Source organism: Podarcis pityusensis, assembly GCF_964106645.2.
Source record: "Podarcis pityusensis genome assembly, chromosome: 13".
Classification (NCBI taxonomy): domain Eukaryota; kingdom Metazoa; phylum Chordata; class Lepidosauria; order Squamata; family Lacertidae; genus Podarcis; species Podarcis pityusensis.
Window position 1 is genome coordinate 42,372,465 of NC_138038.1, and position 21,558 is coordinate 42,394,022.

Here is a 21,558-nt window from a genome sequence, read left to right on the forward strand (position 1 = left end):
TATTTTTTACTTATATTTATTCTGCTGGTGGATAAGCTTCCACATCTCAATTAAATTTTGCTTTAGAAGAAATCCAGTGACAACATATGGCTATTGTCCTAATGCATATTGAAGAGTTGCAGATAAAGCTTTAAGTTAGACATCTGGAATACATATTGGCCCAGTGACAATATTTTAATGACTTTTCTTTTTCACAGAAAAGCTTCTGTGAGACATGGAGTAAAGATGAGAGAGAAATTTGGTTTCGCTCACATTTTAATGCTCCTAATTTGCATTTACCAAAGCAATGCATGAACCAAAACACAGCCCTCCTTTGAAATCAATACTTCTCCAAATGTTGCAATGTAGTTCTTGAACCAAAAACATGTGTGCAAAAAATGTGTACATTCATGCGAACAGCATATAAAAATGCATTTTATTAAGCTTCCAAAAATGTACATATTAAGAGAAACAAAAACTAAAACACTGACCAATTATTGTGAGGACTTTGCAAACTGATATGGGAATGTTGTGAAAAATGAGAAACTGAGAGGAACCACAAATAACCGATTTGTTCAACCCTAGAATGAAGAGAATTTGGGTTTGAGCCGGGCAAAGTGAATCACACTTCAATCCTACTGATATTAATGTAACTAGAACCAAACCCCAAAAGTTGTAAATCCACATTCTCATATTAACTTTCCAGTTAACATTACAATTTCATAATACTATATCAGTAATAGTTTCAGATGTTTATTTTCTTCTTGTTACTCCTTATTAGCTGCTCTCTTCTGTTCAGTTCAGGCCTCAAAAGAATTATGTATACTTTGGGGAAAAAGATGCAGCCCAACAATCCAGCGCTGGAGGCCAAGATGGAGAAAATTTCTGCAGCCACCATGTATTTCCCTTTGGTGCTTAGATAAGCTGGAACAAAAGAGACCCACACACTGAAAAACACCAACATACTGAAGGTGATGAACTTGGCTTCATTAAAAGTATCCGGCAGCTTCCGAGCAAAGAAAGCTACAGTGAAGCTGACCAAAGCCAGCAATCCCATGTAGCCAAGAATATAGTAGAACATGTTGGTTGATCCTTCATGGCATTCCACAATGATTTCTTCAGGCAAGGAGTGCATGTCCAAATTTGGGAAAGGAGGGTCAGCACATAGCCATATCATGCAAATGCTTGCTTGAATACTTAAGCAGCAGAGAACAAGAGAGACTGAAAACCGGTTTCCAATCCATTTCCTTATCTGGGATGTAGGCTTCGTGGCCATGAAAGCCAGAACCACAGTGAGAGTTTTTACCAAGATGGAAGAAATGGACATGGAGAAGACTACTCCAAAAGCTGTTTGTCGTAGATAGCAAGTCAGCAACTGGGGACGGCCAATGAATAGCAAGGAACAGAGGAAGCAGAGGAGGAGGGAGATGAGAAGAGTGTAGGTGAGGTTCTCGTTGTTGGCTTTGACGATGGGAGTCTTCCTATGTTTGATGAAGATTCCAAGCACCAGAACTGTGGCTGCAGAAAAAGTCAGAGCCAAAATGGCCAAGCTGATGCCCAAAGGTTCAACAAAAGATAGGAAGTGTAGATCCTTTGGAAGGCATCCATTTTTATTGGAGTTTGGATACAAAGCTTCTTGACAAGCAAAACAGTCATCCATGTCTGGAGGGTGGAATGGACAAAGAAATGAAGAGATATGATCTCTTTAACTCCAACATACCATAACTGTTTTGCCATCATAACATGCCATAATTGTTTTATTCCATGCTGAAGGAAACAACTGGCTTTTCTTTCAAAGGCAGAATCCAACAAACTCATCTGATCAGTGCAAAGATTTACTCTTGCACAATGGGACTTCCACCTTCTCTTCTCCCTGGGTGTGCCCTGTAGTTTCCTCAGATCTGCTCCAGAGGGCTTTGGGAATTCCCAAGATTTGATTTAGGGTGCATGGGGAGGAGGGAGGATGGGGTAAGTTCTATGGTACAAGCATAAATCTTTACGCTAATTGAACATGTCAGTTAATGTCCAGTGTCTGGTTATGCCTATACAATCAGCATGCATCATCACGAGGCAACTCCCGTGGAGATCCTTCAAAATGCAGGTCAGAAATCAGAACAAATAAAGACATAGCTTTTTTAGAATTATTTCTGAACTGGCTTTGAGCAAAGAGGGAGTCTGGTCAACTAAAGTATATGCCACAATACATCTGTTAGTCTTGACATAACCCAAAGATCCTGCCGTTTGAGCTGACAGAGGGCAATAAACAACAGAATTATTAAATTCTAAAGGCAAATTATGATTCAGTTATCTTCTAAGTGGCAGAAAGTATAACAGGCAAATGGAAAATATGAAGAAATCTCATTGTTTTTCTGTTAAAGTTAAATTAAGTGTGTTCAAGTCCATGCAATGGGACGAGCTCCTATTGCTCTATTGCAGCAGTTCAAAAGCATACCAGTGCAAGTAGATAAATAGCTACCACTCCAGCAGGAAGGTAAACAGCATTTCCATGCACTCTGGCACTTGTCATGGTTTCCCATTGCACCAGAAGCAGTTTAATCATGCTGGCCACATGACCTGGAAAAGCTGTCTGTGGACAAACGCTGGCTTCTTTGGCCTGAAGTGAGATGGGCACTGCACCCCATAGTCAGGTTTGACTGGACTTAACCATACAGAGGAGAGGCCCTTTACTTTTTTAAAAAAGGCCTGGGAGTCCCTACCTGTGTTATAAAGTTTGTTGGAACCTGTTCTGAGACTATATGGGGAAGGATGGGAAATAAATCTAATAAAAATAAAATAAGGAAGGAAGGAAGAATTAAAATCATTCAGAACTGAGGTATTTTGCTTATCCTACTATGCTTTTCTGCAATGAGCATTGCACATCCTACCCTTGTTGTCAGACATCTTCCCTTTTGGGCATGGAACACAATCATAGCAACAAAATGGCTGTCCTTCCTTCTTTGTTCTTCTGTAGCCCGGATGGCAGTTGTCATTGCACAAAGAAAGAGGCAGAACCTACACACACACACACACACAGAGAGAGAGAGAGAGAGAGAGAGAGAGAGAGAGAGAGAGAGAGATTGTATTTTCTCCTCTAGGGAGGAACCATAGTTTAGCACTACACATTGGTACATAATGAAACCAGGTTCACTTCATGGCATTGCCATTTACAAAGATGTTGTTCCTAGCTGGAATCCACAAATAATAAAGAGCAGAAAGTTGAAGATCAGGACCGCAGACAGCTCCCTTTAAATGGATATGCAGGTTTAGGCTGCATATGAGAACTGCCTAGAAGCACTAGCCTGGATCTGACTGAAACTTTATATCAGGGATGTGGATTGGAACCTCCTTCAGCCAAAGGACTGCATTCCTTTCTGGGCAGCCTTCTGAGGGCCATATGCTGTTGGTGGGTGGAGACTTTGTTTAGCTTTGTACAATACACACACATACCAAGTTTTCCATGCTTCATCCAAACAAGGGGCCTTATCAGATGTCAATGGCACATTCCAGCCAAGCAGAAAAATGAAGTAGAGCCAGTGAGCAGGCTGGGTTGGAGAAAGTAAGCTCCAAAAGCCCCAATTAGCCCCTGGGCCTGAGATTTCCTGCCCCTATTAATAAAGTCCTGCAGAAAGAAAAGAAGAAGAAGAAGAAGAAGAAGAAGAAGAAGAAGAAGAAGAAGAAGAGGAGGAGGAGGAGGAGGAGGAGGAGGAGGAGGAGGAGGAGGAGAAGTTTGGATTTGATATCCCACTTTATCACTACCCTGAGGAGTCTCAAAGTGGCTAACAATCTCCTTTTTCCTTCCTCTCCCACAACAAACACTCTGTGAGGTGAGTGAGGCTGAGAGACTTCAAAGAAGTGTGATTAGCCCAAGGTCACCCAGCAGCTGCATGTGGAGGAGCAGCGAATCAAATCCGGTTCACCAGCTTACGAGTCTACCGCTCTTAACCACTACACCACACTGACATTGATAGCCTCACTGGATAGTGCCTGCTTGGATATTTCAAAGATTTTGCAGTTCAGTATGCAGATGTAGACTCAAACAAGGTTAATGAGCCCCCTTCAGCACAAGGCTGAGGTGATCTAGCACAAGGTAACAAATGACGCTTCATGGCTTGGAGGGATTTGAACCTGGGTCTCCCCAGTCCTGGTCTAACACTCTCATCACAACACCATGCTAGCTGGTGAAAAGCCAGCCACATTCTCGTTAAAATGAAATGTCTAATACATTAAGTTTGTGCTCACAAATCACTAAACTACCCCCCCCCCCAAAAAAAAGCAAATTGAAATGTATATCATTATTTTTGTTAAGGCTTGTTCTTTGTATGAATTCAACAGGGAAAAGAGCACAGACAGATCCTGGAACTGTTGGCAAGATTCATATGCGCATAAAAACATTTTTGCAAGGGCTAAGTCCAGAGATTCAAGGATATTGTATAGAATTTACCCAGCATTCTCAATATGCCTTAGAACTACTTTGATATCCTACCTGATTATACGCGCTGTGCCAGGTGATAATATCCTCATTAATAGTGAACTCTCTGCCTGATGCTTGGGGATCCATCCTTCCTACCTTCACTCTTTTAAAAGATTTGTTTGGGAAAGTAACCCAGTTTATAATATCAAAGCCAGCTGTCAACACACCATTCTCATTGAAAGATATTGTGTCCCCAGCACTGTTATTAAATGAGATTGTCTGAAGAAAAGGGTGAAGCTAGAATGAAAGTGAAGAAGGCAAAATATAGATGTTAATGGAAAAGGGCATGTGGGACACACTTCCCTACTTGTCATGTGATACCACTTTATGACTGGATTACTAGAATGCTGTCTCTGTGGAGCTGCCCTTGGGCCTCGTTCAGAAGCTCCAGCTTTTGCAGGATCCAACAGCTGAGGCTGCTGATGGGGCAGACATCTGCTAGATCATCTACACTGGCTGCCCATAGGTTCTCAAGCCATATTCAAGGTTTTGGGTTGATATTCAAAGCTCTGAACTACTTGGACCCTGGATACCTTGAGGACCTCTTGTGTCCTTATATACCAACTGAGATAATCCTGAGGAGCACTGTTGAGTCTTCTCTGTGTTACACTGGCCCGACTGATCTTAACTAGAAGTTGAGCATTTACTGTCACCAGTCCCATCTGCAGAACACTCTTCCAGCTGTGATCAAGCAGGCACTCTCACTTTGGAGTTTCAGGCACCTCTTGAAGATCTTTTTAGGCTGAGAGGGCTTTGCAGCCATTTGATTCTAGTTTTAACCTTATCTATGTTATTTATGTGACGCGGGTGGCGCTGTGGGTTAAACCGCAGAGCCTAGGACTTGCCAATCAGGTCGGTGGTTTGAATCCCTGCAATGGGTTGAGCTCCCGTTGCTCGGTTCCTGCTCCTGCCCACCTAGCAGTTTGAAAGCACGTCAAAGTCCAAGTAGATAAATAGGTACCACTCCGGCAGGAAGGCAAACGCCGTTTCCATGCGCTGCTCTGGTTCGCCAGAAGCGGCTTAGTCATACTGGCCACATGACCTGGAAGCTGTACGCCAGATCCCTTGGCCAATAAAGCGAGATGAGCGCCGCAACCCCAGAGTCGGCAACAACTAGATCTAATGGTCAGGGGTCCCTTTACCTTTGCCTTTATGTTATTTATGTATTTATATATTTAATGAAATTTATATACTGCTTGATTGTACAAAACCTCACATGGTATAATGCTGTAAACCTAACAGATAGGTAGATGATAGAGATAGGTAGATAGGTAGATAGATGATAGATAGATAGATAGATAGATAGATAGATAGATGATAGATGATGATAGATTGATGATAGATAGATATAGATAGATAGATGATAGATAGACATGGCAGTCTAGAAATACTTTTATAAATAAATAAATGTTCACATCCAAAATGGTGTAGCTATTTTGGAGGACATTAATTACCTGCCATGTATGCAGGATTTCAGACTCCATCATAGCTCCATTGGTCACTGCTCTACATTTGGATCTTGAGGAGTGCATGGAATGCAAAGCATGTGCTATGGCATACACAGCATTATAGATGCTGTAGCTCTGGCCAGTCATGCTCATTTCAAATAAAGGCCCAGGAAGGTTCTCCAGTTGTTCCTCCCCTGTGCAGTGTACCTCCATATCCTCTTCTCCAGAACCTGAAAGTAAACAGCTGAATGCCTGCTCCCAGAAGACTCTAGTAAGAGTATCTCTTCTTGTTGAGTGGGGATTTAGACTTTGAAGGAAATGTTGAAATTCAGACACCTCACTGGAGTGAATTGCTAAAGACAAGGCACCATGGAACAGATCTGTGTCAAATGCCCTTTGAAATGTCTGTAATTCAAAACTCCAGTGGGCAGTCATAATCCACACCTTGCCAGCATACACACCTCCCATATATGTCTCAAGAGATAAATAGCAGTTCAACCCAAGCATGGTCTGAATGTCTGCATTTACAATAAAGACACTGAATGTGGTGGTCTTACTTAAGAAAAAGGTCTCATTCTTTGTGATATCAAAGTCATTCACCATGTCTGAAAAGTATTTCATGATGGGTATTCTGTAAGTCAAGGCAGTGCAGATGCCATTCAGGGAAAGCTTTGCTATCAAGTTCTGCAAAAAAGTTTCACCTTTATCATCAGCCGTTGCAATGAGCCCGACCCAGTTCCACTGGAAATGCAGAAGTAGTTGCACGATCCCTTCATACTGATATGCTTCATTGGGGACCATTTGGTATAAGAAAGGGAGCTTGGCTCGATCATTCACTGTTGGAGCAAATAAGCTATAAGTGACCTAAGAAAAACAAGGAGCGGAGTGTGTGTTTTCAGCTGGGTTAGAGATTATTTCACACTCATCATCACACACTCATCTTCACTAGACTAGGCAAAATCTCACATTAAAAGCCTGCTGGAAGTGAAATGTTTCCAGTTTCTTTATGACTGAAATACAGTGGTACCTCAGGTTACATAAGCTTCAGGTTACATACTCTGCTAACCCAGAAATAGTGCTTCAGAACTCAATATGGAGGCCAAATGGCCGAAGTATTGGGAAATTTTGGAACAAGAGGGTGACGGATTAAAACTGCAGAGTTTTGAAAATTAAAAAACAGAGTACGAGATTGGCTCCATTATTATCAAATAATGGAGGCGTATAATTTGGATTAAAAAATTGGCTTCCAGGTGGAAAAATCAAAGTTGGAAACAGAATTGTTAGACCCTAAAGTTAAGAATTTGTCAAGAATGTATAACTTGCTGTTGAAATGGAATACTCAAGATGAAATGGTGAAATCCGCTATGATTAAATGGGCACAAGATGTTGGACATAATATTATGATGGCTGACTGGGAACAGTTATGGACCAATGGTATGAAGTTTATGGCATGCAATGCCTTAAAAGAGAATTTAATGAAAATGATTTATAGGTGGTACATAACACCAGTCAAGCTTGCAAAAATCTATCATCTGCCCGATAATAAATGTTGTAAATGTAATGAAACTGAAGGTACATTCTTTCACCTTTGGTGGACATGCCCAAAGATTAAGGCATTCTGGGAGATGATCTATAATGAAATGAAAAAGGTATATAAATATACCTTCCTGAAGAAACCAGAGGCCTTTCTCCTGGGCATGGTCGGCCAATTGGTGCCAAAGAAAGAACTTTCTTTATGTACGCTACAAGAGCAGCAAGAATACTCATTGCAAAGTATTGGAAGACACAAGATCTACCCACCAGGGAAGAATGGCAGATGAAGCTGATGGACTACATGGAACTGGCGGAAATGACTGGCAGAATTCGAGACCAGGGAGAAGAGTCAGTGGAAGAAGATTGGAAAAAATTTAAAGTATACTTACAGAAACATTGTAAAATTAATGAGTGTTAGAAGGATGCAGGAATGAAGTTACATGGTTTTAGTAGAAATGCAACAAAGAACTAAGTAAAAGTTGATTGATAATGGGTTAAATTGAAAAAATTCAAGGTTAGACTGTTAAGATAAATTATAGAATAAAAATTGAGAAAGATGGGAAGAACTTGCTGAAATAGGGAATTGAACTAGAATACAAAAAAAAGGGAGGTGTGAGGAGGTCGATGAAACAAGTAAAGGAAAGGTAAAGATATGGAATACTGGATGTGTGTTTTAGTCTCTTTTTTGCTTTTCTTTTTTACTGTATTGTTGTATGGCTTTTATATGTTTTATATGTTTTGTTATTGTTCTTTTTCTTTTTTATTGTTATTTTTTTCTCTATCTTTTTTCTGTAATTTTTAAACTCTTAATAAATATCATTTTTTTTAAAAAAACAGAAATAGTGCTTCAGGTTAAGAACTTTGCTTCAGGTTGAGAACAGAAATCGTGCTCCAGCGGCGCGGCAGCAGCAGGAGGCCCCATTAGCTAAAGTGGTGCTTCAGGTTAAGAACAGTTTCAGGTTAAGTACGGACCTCCGGAACGAATTAAGTACTTAACCTGAGGTACTGCTGTACAACCCTTCATGGATCACTGCCTTGCCATGGCGAAGGGGCTTGAATAACTCAGAGAACCTATGAGCTATGCCGTGCAGGGCCACCCAAGATCGACAGGTCATAGTGGAGAGTTTTGATCAAACGTGATCCACCTGGAGCAGGAACCGGCAAGCCACTCCACTATCCCTGCCAAGAAAACTCCATGGACAAAGACAACAGGCATATAAAAGTTATGACGCTGGAAGATGAGCCCCTCAGTTCGGAAGGCGTCCAACATGCTACTGAGGAAGAGCGGAGGACAAGTACAAGTAGATTCAGAGCTGATGAAGCGGCTGGGCCAAACCCGAAAGGACGCTCAGTTGCGGATATGCCTGGAAGCGAAAGGAAAGTCCAATGCTGTAAAGAAAAATATTTTTTTTTTTTTTTTTAGAAATTTTTATTGGCTTTTCACCTTTTATAAAGACAAATACACACAAAAAAGACAGAGACAAAAACATGTATAGTTTCAGAAAATCCCACTTCCTTAACCTTGCTCCCAGACTTCCCCCCACCCCCCTTCATGCATCCCACTTCCCAAAATTGTGTCAGCAAATTGGTATTTCTCTTCTTAATCATCTTAAAATTTATAAATACAAATAAAGTAAATTTTCCTAAGTTGGATTCAAATTCTCTTCCATTGATTTCCCAATTTGTCTTAAATAAAAATCATATTAACCAAACCCAAAAGTCTTGAGTGTTTTTAGAATTCTATTCTTCCCTCCCTCCCATCCCCGGTTTTCGTCCCTTCCCAATACATGTCCAGAATATCAGTTCTCAGCCTGGGTTCCTCACGTCCGAGGCTTTCAAGTCTCTTTCCGTCCCTCTCCGCCGGTCTTGTTGGTAATCCTTTATGTCGGCCCTCGAATCTCGAAAGAATTCTGTCACCATCCAACCATTTTCTCTTCTCACCAGAATATTTGAAAGCAACTGCTGGAAAATTTCCACAAAATCTGCATCTTCAAAATCAAAATCAAATTGGAGGCCCCCCTCATATTTCTTTATATTAAGTTCCTGTATTCCATAAGCTCCCGGGTCCTCCTTCTTCATCTTTTGCATCTTTCGCAGATTTGTGGTAAATGAAATCCAAAGGTCTCCTTGTTTATATTCCACAGATGCCAACTCCTGGTTGGTGCTTTCCAACTTTACTTTCTCTTCTTCTTGTTTAGTCTCTTCCACTTCTTTAGTTATCATTTCCAATACGGCTGTGGATTCTTTCTCATCCAGGTCCTCAATACATTCAGCAGAGCTGCTTATTCCAGAAGTCAAGGTCATAAGTTGTTTATTCATAGCTAATCTCTGCTCTTGTAAGATTCCCACCAAATGAAACATTCTTTCGATTTCCACCAGTAACTTTCCATCCACAGCCATTGTAATTTCACAGACTTCCCCCTAGAGGGACTCTGGTTACTTAGTAATCTCTCCAACAATCCTCCAACTTATTGTTATTACTTTATTTCCAACAATTTTAACTCAATTGTAACTCATTTTTATCCAGAGGGATCTTGAATAGCAGTTTTTCCACTTAAACTGTCCGTTTGACAGCTTTGACAGCTGTCAAACTCCGCACCTCTTCCCCAAGCTCAAAGGCAGGACGCTCCCGGGCCCGGGGGGGGGGTTGTTTACCACAAAAAGAAATCTTTCGACACTCCACTCTCCAGCTCAAAGTTACTTTTTACCAAATCTTGGAAGTTGATGTCTTTTTCAGCTCACCCCACAAAGGGTAGACACTCCAGCTTAGATCTTATTTCGTTGCTTTAAATCGTCTGCAAGAAGGGGGGGTGCGGACTCCCTTTTAGTACACCCCCCGGTCGTCTCAAATTCACGGGATAATATTCATAAAGTCCAATTTCCTTTTACTCACGGGTTATTCTTTTCAGTCCGAATTTCAAGGAAGGGAATCAGCGCTCTCCAGTCATGGCTCGCGGCTGCACTCAACCAAGGTAGCGATCGACTCTCAGCACCACGCCAGCCTCCGTATCCCCTCCGCAGCCTTTAAAAAGGCTCTTCGCGAATCGGGGGGGCGCTTAAGGTGCCCGCCGAGTCTTCAGTCCGCAGGCTTCAGCACCTGCGGTTTTTGGGGGTCCCCGCGTCGCCGGCGCGGCAAGACCCGTCCTCAGTTGAGCCGATTCCCTCCGCAACTCGGAGGGAATCCGCCATTTCCAGATCGCGCCAACCCGGAAGTCTCGCTGTAAAGAAAAATATTGCATAGGAACCTGGAATGTAAAAACCATGAACCTTGGTGAGTTGGATGTGGTCAAAAATGAGATGGCAAGAATAAATATTGACATTCTGGGCATCAGTGAACTAAAATGGACAGGAATGGGCGAATTCAGTTCGGATGACCATCATAGCTACTACTGTGGGCAAGAATCCCGTAAAAGAAATGGAGTGGCCCTCATAGTCAACAAAAGAGTGGCGAAAGCTGTACTGGGATGCAATCTCAAAAATGATAGAATGATCTGAATACGAATCCAAGGCAGACCTCTTAACATCACAGTAATCCAAGTTTATGCACCAACCACTGGTGCTGAAGAAACTGAAATTGACCAATTCTATGAAGACTTACAATACCTTATAGAAATGACACCAAAGAAGGATGTTCTTCTCATTATAGGGGATTGGAATGCTAAAGTAGGGAGTCAAGAGATAAAAGGAACAACTGGCAAGTTTGGCCTTGGAGTTCAAAACGAAGCAGGGCAAAGGCTAATAGAGTTCTGCCAAGAGAACAAGCTGGTCATCACAAACACTCTTTTCCAACAACACAAGAGACAACTCTACACATGGACATCACCAGATGGGCAGCATCAAAATCAGATTGACTATATTCTCTGCAGCCAAAAATGGAGAAGCTCTATACAGTCAGCAAAAACAAGACCTGGAGCTGACTGTGGCTCAGATCATCAGCTTCTTATAGCAAAATTCAAGCTTAAACTGAAGAAAGTAGGAAAAACCACTGGGCCCGTAAGATACAATCTAAGTCAAATCCCTTATGAAGAAAAACCACTGGGCCCGTAAGATACAATCTAAGTCAAATCCCTTATGAATACACAGTGGAAGTGAGGAACAGGTTTAAGGATTTAGATTTGGTGGACAGAGTGCCTGAAGAACTATGGATGGAGACTCGTAACATTATATAGGAGGCAGCAACTAAAACCATCCCAATGAAAAGGAAATGCAAGAAAGCAAAGTGGCTGTCCAACGAGGCCTTACAAATAGCGGGGAGAGAAGGCAAGCAAAATGCGAGGGAGATATTGAAAGATACAGGAAATTGAATGCAGGTTTCCAAAAAATAGCAAGGAGAGACAAGAAGGCCTTTTTAAATGAGCAATGCAAAGAAATAGAAGAAAACAATAGAATGGGAAAAACCAGAGATCTGTTCAAGAAAATTGGAGATATGAAAGGAACATTTTGCACAAAGATTACCATAATAAAAGACAAAAGTGGAAAGGACCTAACAGAAGCAGAAGACACCAAGAAGAGGTGGCAAGAATACACAGAGGAATTATATCAGTACACCCCAGGTAGTGTGGTTGCTGACCTTGAGCCAGACATCCTGGAGAGTGAAGTCAAATGGGCCTTAGAAAGCATTGCTAATAACAAGGCCAGTGGAAGTGATGATATTCCAGCTGAACTATTAAAAATTTTAAACGATGATGCTGTTAAGGTGCTACACTCAATATGCCAGCAAGTTTGGAAGACTCAGCAGTGGCCAGAGGATTGGAGAAGATCAGTCTACACCCCAATCCCAAAGAAGAGCTGTGCCAAAGAATGCTCCAACTACCGCACAATTGCACTCATTTCACACACTAGCAAGGTTATGCTTAAAATTCTACAAGGCAGGCTTAAGCAGTATGTGGACTGAGAACTCCCAGAAGTGCAAGCTGGATTTCGAAGGGGCAGAGGAACCAGAGACCAAATTGCAAACATGCGCTGGATTATGGAGAAAGCTAGAGAGTTCCAGAAAGACATCTACTTCTGCTTCATTGACTATACAAAAGCCTTTGACTGTGTTGACCACAGCAAACTATGGCAAGTTCTTAAAGAAATGGGAGTGCCTGATCACCTCATCTGTCTCCTGAGAAATCTGTATTTGGGACAAGAAGCTACAGTTAGAACTGGATATGGAACAACTGATTGGTTCAAAATTGGGAAAGGAGTACGGCAAGGCTGTATATTGTCTCCCTGCCTATTCAACTTATATGCAGAATTCATCATGCGAAAGGCTGGGCTGGATGAATCCCAAGCCGGAATTAAGCTCGCCGGAAGAAATATCAACAACCTCAGATATGTAGGTGACACAACCTTGATGGCAGAAAATGAGGAAGAATTAAACAACCTTTTATTGAGGGTGAAAGAGGAGAGCGCAAAATATGGTCTGAAGCTCAACATCAAAAAAACGAAGATCTTGGCCACTGGTCCCATCACCTCCTGGCAAATAGAAGGGGAAGAAATGGAGGCAGTGAGAGATTTTACTTTCTTGGGCTCCCTGATCACTGCAGATGGTGACAGCAGTCACAAAATTAAAAGACACCTGCTCCTTGGGAGAAAGGCGATGGCAAACCTAGACAGCATCTTAAAAAGCAGAGACATCACCTTGCCAACAAAGGTCCGTATAGTTAAAGCCATGGTTTTCCCAGTAGTGATGTATGGAAGTGAGAGCTGGACCATAAAGAAGGCTGATCGCCAAAGAATTGATGCTTTTGAATTATGGTGCTGGAGGAGACTCTTGAGAGTCCCATGGACTGCAAGAAGATCAAACACATCCATTCTTAAGGAAATTAGCCCTGAGTGCTCACTTGAAGGACAGATTGTGAAGCTGAGGCTCCAATACTTTGGCCACCCCATGAGAAGAGAAGACTCACTGGAAAAGACCCTGATGTTGGGAAAGATGGAGGGCACAAGGAGAAGGGGACGACAGAGGACGAGATGGCTGGACAGTGTTCTCGAAGCTACAAACATGAGTCTGACCAAACTGCGGGAGGCAGTAGAAGACAGGAGTGCCTGGCGTGCTCTGGTCCATGGGGTCACGAAGAGTCGGACACGACTAAACGACTAAACAGCAACAACCACCGTACAGGAAAGGGGAAACCTCAGAAATCCTTAGAGGGATTCTCCAGAGCTGCATCTCAAGTTCATTCACTTAAGGCAGGGGGCTGGGAAACTTGTACAGCAAAAAAGGTCCATATTGGCTTCTGGGCAAAGTTCCAAGGGCCACATACCAGTGAGGGGTGGATCGAGAAGCAAAAGTGTGAGAAGCAATGATATATATTCATATATGTCATTGGGTTTATAAATGCAATTACTTGATATATGTTTTATTGTATTGTGGAATCACTTGGAGATGCTTTGTAGGAAGCTATTCATAAATGAAACGAAACATCACCACCTCCAACAATTTATCTTTGTAAAATAGTTTACATTCTTCACACACTCCTTTGTCCTCCATCCAGGCAAAGAAGAGGCTTTGCCAGAGTCATTTGGACAGCACATACCATTTTAAATTTGTTTTTGTTCATGTCTTATTGTTGCATTTGTAGTCTAGCTGTAAATCACTTTGGTCCTTTCTGTCAGAGTTCAGTGAATTCTGATCTTCCCCCACTCATGGCAGACAGCCAAGGAAAGTAGACAAAGAAGCTCTGACTGCGTCTTTATTCAGTATTCACAGCAAGAGGCATAGGTATGCTGACTCTTAGGTTAATGGCGTTGCTCCAACTGAGCTCCTCCCCCCCTCACGTCTTAGCAACAGCACTTACCATTGCAGTGGTCAACAGGGGCTAATTGTCTCTGAGTCCTTTGTTCTTCCACTTTCAGTGCATGCCAGGTTATTGGAGAAGGGGGCTCAGGAATGCTTTCCAAGTAAGAATGTATCAGCTGGCTGCTCTGTCTCTCTCTCCCCCTTATCTTCTCCCAACACCTCCCAACTCTTCTGTTCACCTGACTCTGATCTGTGACCTTCCTCAAACCACTGCTGTAAATCAATACTGCCTTCCTCTTCTCTGGAAGGTTCAAGAGGAGGGGGGGCAATCTCCACCACTCCTCCTCAGTCCAGCCCAATCCCTGACACTTTCTTTTAGTGGGAAGTGCTGTATAAATTTAATAAACCTAACCTAAGCTAGTGATGAATCCCCCGTATACCATGCATGCGACCCACCTGTGGAGTCTTGTAAGTGCCTAAGATAGTGGCTATGTGGAGGGAGGTTTCCAAGTCCAGCCCCCCAATGATGGTTACCATCTTCTTCTCAGTGTCACAGGTGTAGTTGGGCACAATCTTATCCTGACCGCTGAGAAGCTTCAAGGTGTTCTGGTAAGTCATCTTTGCATCAAAGTAGTTCTCATAGACATGGAAACCCAAAGTGATGTTGGGTAAGAGCTCAGAGTTCTCACTGATCTCCTTCACAGCAAACACCAAGGAGAGGACATGCTGGTAGTTCTTTGGGACTGATCTGCAAGAAGAATCACATGTCAATTTTTGCTCTCTGTGAGACCCTAAATAAGAAGAGACAAAGGTAGAAACTGTCATTACCAAACCGAGCAGTCTTATCGGTGTCTATATCTTAATCAGCACTTGCTTGTTAGTTAGTTTGAACAACTTTGATACTGCTTAACACTGTAATTTCTGAGCAGTGTACAATAAGGCTACAAAATGAAATGAAATCAATGAAAAGTAACCATGAAAGTGATATTAAAATGCCCACTGATTATTTACTTATTTATTATTTAAAGTCTTCACCAGGGAAGGAGGATATCTAATCTCAGCACAGAGGAAGTTCCACAGAACTGGGTCTACAATACTGATTACACAGCTACTGCAAAACCATGGATAAAACACTAGCAGTGTCTGCACCAAAGACCTCAGGATGTAATTTAGTCCCACTCCCAAAGAACTGCTGTCTCCAAGTGCCTTTACTTACGCAAGTCCCTCTATCTGCTTCATTTGGGGTGGTCCATTGAATATTATGCTTTCTGAGAAGAATAAGAGTTGAGAAGCAATTCCACCAATGATGAAGCTACTTGGTTGATAATACTGGTGCTGGATATGGACTGGATTGTCAAAAGTGCACATTGACAGATTTGCCTTACTGTATCTTTGTTTTTTTTTTTTTTAAATAATCTTTATTAAAGTTTCAAAAGGTTACAAAAAAAACAAAACAAAAACACACACAAAAATAACACAAAACACGACATAAAAAAAAAAAAAAAAATTCCACCTTTTAGGTCTCATTTTCAATAACTTCTTTTCATGACTTCCCCACGCCTCCCCTTATTGTATTCCCACTCCGATTGTTTATTCAAGCAAGTTTTTATCCTTAATGTCCTAATCATAATTTATTAATTTACTTAACCATAAATTATTAATGTGATTCTTTATAATAATTTTAAACCTTAATTCATTATTATCCATTAATTTAGATTATTTAGCAATTTTTAGAATATATACCTTAATCATACATAAAAAAAAGATAATAAAAAAGAGATATAAAAACAAATAATAAAATACCTTCCCTAAGATTGTCCCTAATTCCCATCCACAGATTCCCCATTCTTATAATAATAAAGAGCATATAGTTTTACACTGCAAAATAAAAATCAGGCCCCCTTTGGACTTCTAAACCCCACCCTTCTCTTCCCGGTTTCAATCCCAAACCAAAGTCCAATTAGTCCATCTTTTTAGCCTGGTGACCTTACGTCCGAGGCTCTCGGATCTCTCTCAGTCCCTTTCCGCCGGCTTCTTCGAAAATCTTTCATATTGAACGCCCCAGGTCGGGGAAGTACCTTCTCCATGTTAACCATATTTCTTCCAACAAGGCCTACTTGTTTAGAGGTGGAGCTCCAACTCTGTTTCTTAAGTCTATATGTCCCAAATAATCCAGTTTTCATCTTAGTCGAATTGGAATTCTTCTTGGCAGGTCTCCGGCTCTCTTTTATCTTCTGTAACTTTTCAGCCACCCCTTCTTTCTGCTCCTCCTGTTCAGCTGATGTCTTAGTCTTTGGTTTCTTTTCTTGTCCAGCTGCCTGTGTTTTGAGCATCAAGTCCCTTTCCAATTCAGTAGGTATATTTTCTGTTGACTTCGGTTTCGTAGGACTTGTAGACAAAACATGGCCTTGCTCTATCCTCTCTTGCAGCTTTCCCATGAGAAAAATAAGCTCTTGCAAGTCAGCTCGTATTTCCCGACCTAGTTCCATTCTTGTAATATCCAAGAATCCCCTCTAGAGGGATTCTAGTTACTTAGTATTTCTTTTCCCTTCCGATCCAAAAATCAAGTTTATTTGTATCAGTCTTTCTTTACTTTCAATATTTTGTAGCAGTATAGCCGGTTAGAATTTAAGCTTTGATTTTTCCGGCTTTGACAGCTAATTTGACAGCTGTCAAAAGTTTTCTATAACTCCTCTGCAGGCTCTTTTCACGGGTTACTCCCGGGCTTGAGAAAGGTGGTACTTAGTCCAAATAATTAAACTTTTGTCCTCCGGCACATTAGCTTAGTCCTTTAAATCTGTGGAATTTATATCTTTTATCGAATTACCCCAATTCTTCACGCAACCTTAGTTGACAGCTCCTTGCTTCAAACTGTTTACAATAAGGGGGGGGCGGACTTCCCTTTTTTTCACCTCCCCCGCTCGTGCCAAATTCATAATCAAATTATTTGTAATCCAATTTCCCAATTACTCACGGGTTGTTGTTCTTGATTTTAAGTCCAAATTTTAATAGGAAGAAGTCAGCGCTCTCCGACAAATGGCATGCGGCTTCGCTCGGCAGGGGAAGCAGAAGACTCACAGCACCACGCCACTCCCCGGCACCCGTTCCGTAGCCTTTAAAAAGGCTCCCTCGCGAGTCGGGAGGGCGCTTAACGATGCCCGCCGAGTCACCATGTCCACGGGCTCCTATGCCCGTGGTTTTTGAGGGTCCCCGTGTCGCCGGCACGGCAAGACCCAGCCCCTGTCAAGCCGATTCCCTCCGGAGCTCGGAGGGAATCCGCCATTAGCCGATCGCGCTAACCCGGAAGTCTGCCTTACTGTATCTTTGAGGCTGAATAACTAGAAGAAACAGGAAGAGCCCAAGCATTCTGGGGGGCAAACCCCTTTCTCCTGACAATAATCCTGCAGTGTCCAACACAAACGTCACTGAGGTAGCAAACCTGCACCTGGGCTAATCATTTCACCTTCTGGGTGGGAAATCACATGGAAAACTATCAAAGGACTTTGCCCACAAACTATAAAGCATGGAGAAAAAACTTCCAGAGTCCCTCCCCACCCAGTTCTGTATGGCAAAAGGGCATTTTATATAAGCCTTCAGGGTTGGTTATTGATGTTGACTATGATCTCTCCAAAGCCTGGTGAGAACCATCAAGACTGGGAGTGAACAAGATGGGGAGTACATTCAGATAATTACAGGATTCATAATCTTCTCTCCAGAGGCACACTGTGTAAGAAAACATGTTTGTCTAAGTATGCTGCAACTCTTCTCTTAGAAGTGACAGGAGGCTCACTTGTGCTCAGTTTCACTCAATTGTACCTTAATGTCCTTGGATGGAACCAGAGAGGAGGTGACCATTTCTGGAAGCATATGTTACATTGCTCACATTGTTGATCCCCTTTAGGAAGAAGAACCCGTGGGCCTCCAGATTTTGTTGGACTCCAGCTCCCATCATCCCTGACCATTATCTACACTACCTGAGGATGATGGCAGTTGGTGTCCACATGGAGGGCTGCAAGTTTTCCATCCTTGCTGTAAGGCTAGAGTCAAATGAATCATTAGAGTTTTGAAATATCAACAGTGTTAATGTTAACTATTCAGAGGTGTGAGTTGGTGCATCACAGGTTTGCCCCCACTGTCAGAAAGGCCAGTGGCTGTGGTAATCAACAGGAGGAGGGGTATTGGCTTCATGTCCTGTCTGTAATCACCAAGGGAAAATAGCGTGCTGGACTAGATGTGCTGTTGGTTCAATCCAGTAGAATTGCTCTTACATTCTTAATCACATCCACTCACGTGGTCCTGGAAGTCCAAAAAACCAGTGTGATGGTCATTCTCTCTGTTGCATGTCTGATAATAAAAAGCTGGGGCTCCAATTCAAAGTCCAATACTTAATATTAAAAGACCTAAATGGCTTGGCACCAGGAGACCTGAAGGAACACCTCCTCCTATATATACCTCTTGGGACCTTATGCAGTTGGTAAACCAAGGAAAGGGCCTCCTTTGTGGTGGTGCAGGTTTTGGAATTCCTGCTTCATTGCAGAGGGATCGTGGGTGGCGAGAGGAATGTGAAACCATCCCTCCCTGCACATTGTGGTCCCAATAAAAAAAGTCCCTTAATACTTAAAAAAGAACCAAACATATTCCATGTTTTCCTTTTAGCAAAATATGTTATTTGACTTTAGAATGTTTCTCATCACTCAAGGTACAAATTGTCTCCATTGACAACTATGGTGGTTTAGGATGATGCAAAAAGTCTTGTACATGTGCAGAAACTGAGCTTTCTGACACACAGAATAATGCACCCTCCCTGTCTCCTTACCCTCTTGAGGACATGAAGTTTCTTTCACTTCCTGTCTGCAAATGAGCACCGCACAGTCACAAATTAATAATTCCCTTTGCAACAAAGCTCTGGGATATGGTGTCACTAACTTCTCATGAACTATTCATTCATTGTGCTTATACTTGTTTCCTTTGCCTTCAGAAGTGATATATCAGCAGCCACAAACATATTCCATCCTGGTGGAGTTCTCTGTGTGGTGGGACCAGGAAATGTAGCAGCTCCACACTCCTAAATGAAGCTGCAAGTTAGACTGAAGACCACTAGGACAATGGAGGTAAATGCCTGCAAACCAAAGTCAATTAAGACATTATCATGGCTTATTACAGCATTTCTAATGGCTGTGCTAGTTGCTGAGGCTGTTGGATAGAATTATTGCATTGGTAGACCTTGACCTGAAGCAGCAAGTTAAGAGAACCTGAGTAAGCACTCTTGTTTTGTAGACTTAAAATATGTAGGTAGGAGCGGGTGTGTGTGTGTGTGTGTGTGTGTGTGTGTGTGTGTGTGTGGAGTTGTGTCATATAAGACAGGTGTTAGCCCATCTCTGATGTAAAACAATACTTTGTTGAATTGACATCCAGGTCAAAAACAGCATGGCAAGGGGAAACCTGACGTAGTCAAGTAGTTTGTGTATTTATTTCTTTGCAATTATTCTATACTTCCAAAATGAAGAAAAAATCACAGCATAATAGCATAAAATCAACAATAACATTACATAACTACAGTGGTACCTCGGGTTAAGAACTTAATTTGTTCCAGAGGTCCATTCTTAACCTGAAACTGTTCTTAACCTGAGGTATCACTTTAGCTAATGGGACCTCCCGCTGCTGCCGCACCACCACCACACAATTTCTGTTCTCATCCTGAAGCAAAGTTCTTAACCCAAGGTACTATTTCTGGGTTAGTGGAGTCTGTAACCTGAAGCGTCTGTAACCTGAAGCGTCTGTAACCCAAGGTACCACTGTAGGGGCATTACAAATGCTTACTATGTATCTTATCTGATGCAGAGGTATAGGCAGAAGTTCACCCCTCTTTTCTTTATTTTAAAAGAAAAACAACAGCAACCTTAGCTCCACCATTCAATTTTTTTATTTTTTTAAGATAATATAAAACTTTATTAGCATTAGCCAATGGCCATAGCAACAGTAAAACATTACAGTATATGCAGAAAAGGAAGTTTGATATAAGAACACAATTTAAAGTCCTGAATCAGCCATCAGTTAGTGGCCCTTATTCTGATTGCTCCTGCTATGAACCTAGCCACCTTTGCTGTTATCTGCTCATTTTTGATCTGATAGAAGAAAGGACATTGTGGCAGTGGTTGAGCACCCTGGGATGGTTAGTATGAGTGGGGTGATGATTTCGTTCCTCAGGTCTTTGTAGAGAGTACAAGACAGGAGGACGTGTGCCGCTGTTTCGGTGCTACCATCTTCACAGGGGCAAAGTCTTTTCTCAGGCGGAATCTTTTGGAATCGACCCTCAAGTACTGCAGGTGGCAAAACATCCAGTCTTGCAAGTGTAAAAGCACACCTGTATTTTGGGATAATACGTTTGTGCAGATATAGGGCCAGAGAATCAAAATGGAGTGGTGGAAAATGAACATACCAAAGGCAGATTTTCCTTATAGTGGCCAGGTTATTCTGATGCTCAATATTTTTTGGACATTGACCAATTAGACTGTTTGCTTTAGTAGGGCCCATAGTGAGTAGGTGTTGTGGGGATAGGCCACAAGAGTGAAGTTTTGGATAGACGGTTTTAAGCCAGGCACTTTTATGGGAGTCTTGAAGTACTAGGGATAGTAAACTGGGAGGATTTGAGTTTAGGCAGAGCCAGAAGTTAAGAGTTCTTTGCCAAGTCTGTACTTCTACTGAAGGGAGACTTGCCTCCAGTCTCAATGATGAGTTTGGGATGCATGGTGGTACAGAAAAAATATGCCTTAGAAACTTTGATCAAACAGCTTCCAAAGTGCTAAGGTGGTTAGAAGTCCAAATCTGAGCCCCGAATAATAGCTGTGCTAGGGGTTTAGCTTGGAAGACTTCTAGGGCTGGTGGTATATATTTGCTACCCTTTGTATGGAAAAAGCGAGTCAAAGTTTTGGCACTCCCCATGACCCCGTAGACTGGAAGAAAAGGCCCAAATATTTGAAAGCTTTGACCTGTTTGATTGGCTGATTGTCCATACGCCAACTGTGGGGCCTATATTTTCTTGAGAAAACCATAACTTTGGTTTTCTGATGGTTTACGACCAGGTGTTCTCTCTGGCAATGCACTGAGAATTCTCTTCTCAATCTTTTTAGGACTATTTTTGTTTGGGATAAGAGGACCGCATCATCGGCATATAATAGTACAGAGACTGGTTTTGAGGCCAGTTTAGGGGCATGGAACTCTGGAGATGTTAGGCACTGGACCATGTCGTTTATGTATAGGTTAAAGAGTGCCGGAGCTAAAATGCATCCTTGCTTGACTCCCTTTGTGGCTGGTACAGATCCTGTAAGTTGGCCATTTGTAGAGCAACACACTTTCAGCACAGTGTCTTTATAAAGGCAGTTAATCAGATATAATAATGT

The 21,558-nt window shown here is 42.0% G+C and overlaps 2 protein-coding genes across 2 annotated transcripts in view; both read right to left on the bottom strand.

Moving 5' to 3' along the window:
- LOC308460892 (vomeronasal type-2 receptor 26-like) overlaps positions 1–21,558 on the bottom strand; it is a gene marked incomplete at its 3' end in the record, with an annotated part of 285,070 nt that overhangs the window by 252,608 nt on the left and 10,904 nt on the right. The window lies entirely within an intron of this gene.
- On the bottom strand, positions 725–20,906 carry LOC308461891 (vomeronasal type-2 receptor 26-like; the record flags this gene model as incomplete). Its single annotated transcript, XM_080979059.1, has 6 exons — positions 725–1,641; positions 2,865–2,991; positions 4,463–4,687; positions 5,905–6,762; positions 14,615–14,949; positions 20,876–20,906. The coding sequence occupies 6 exons, from the start codon at positions 20,904–20,906 to the stop codon at positions 725–727; spliced, it is 2,493 nt and encodes an 830-aa protein (XP_080835185.1).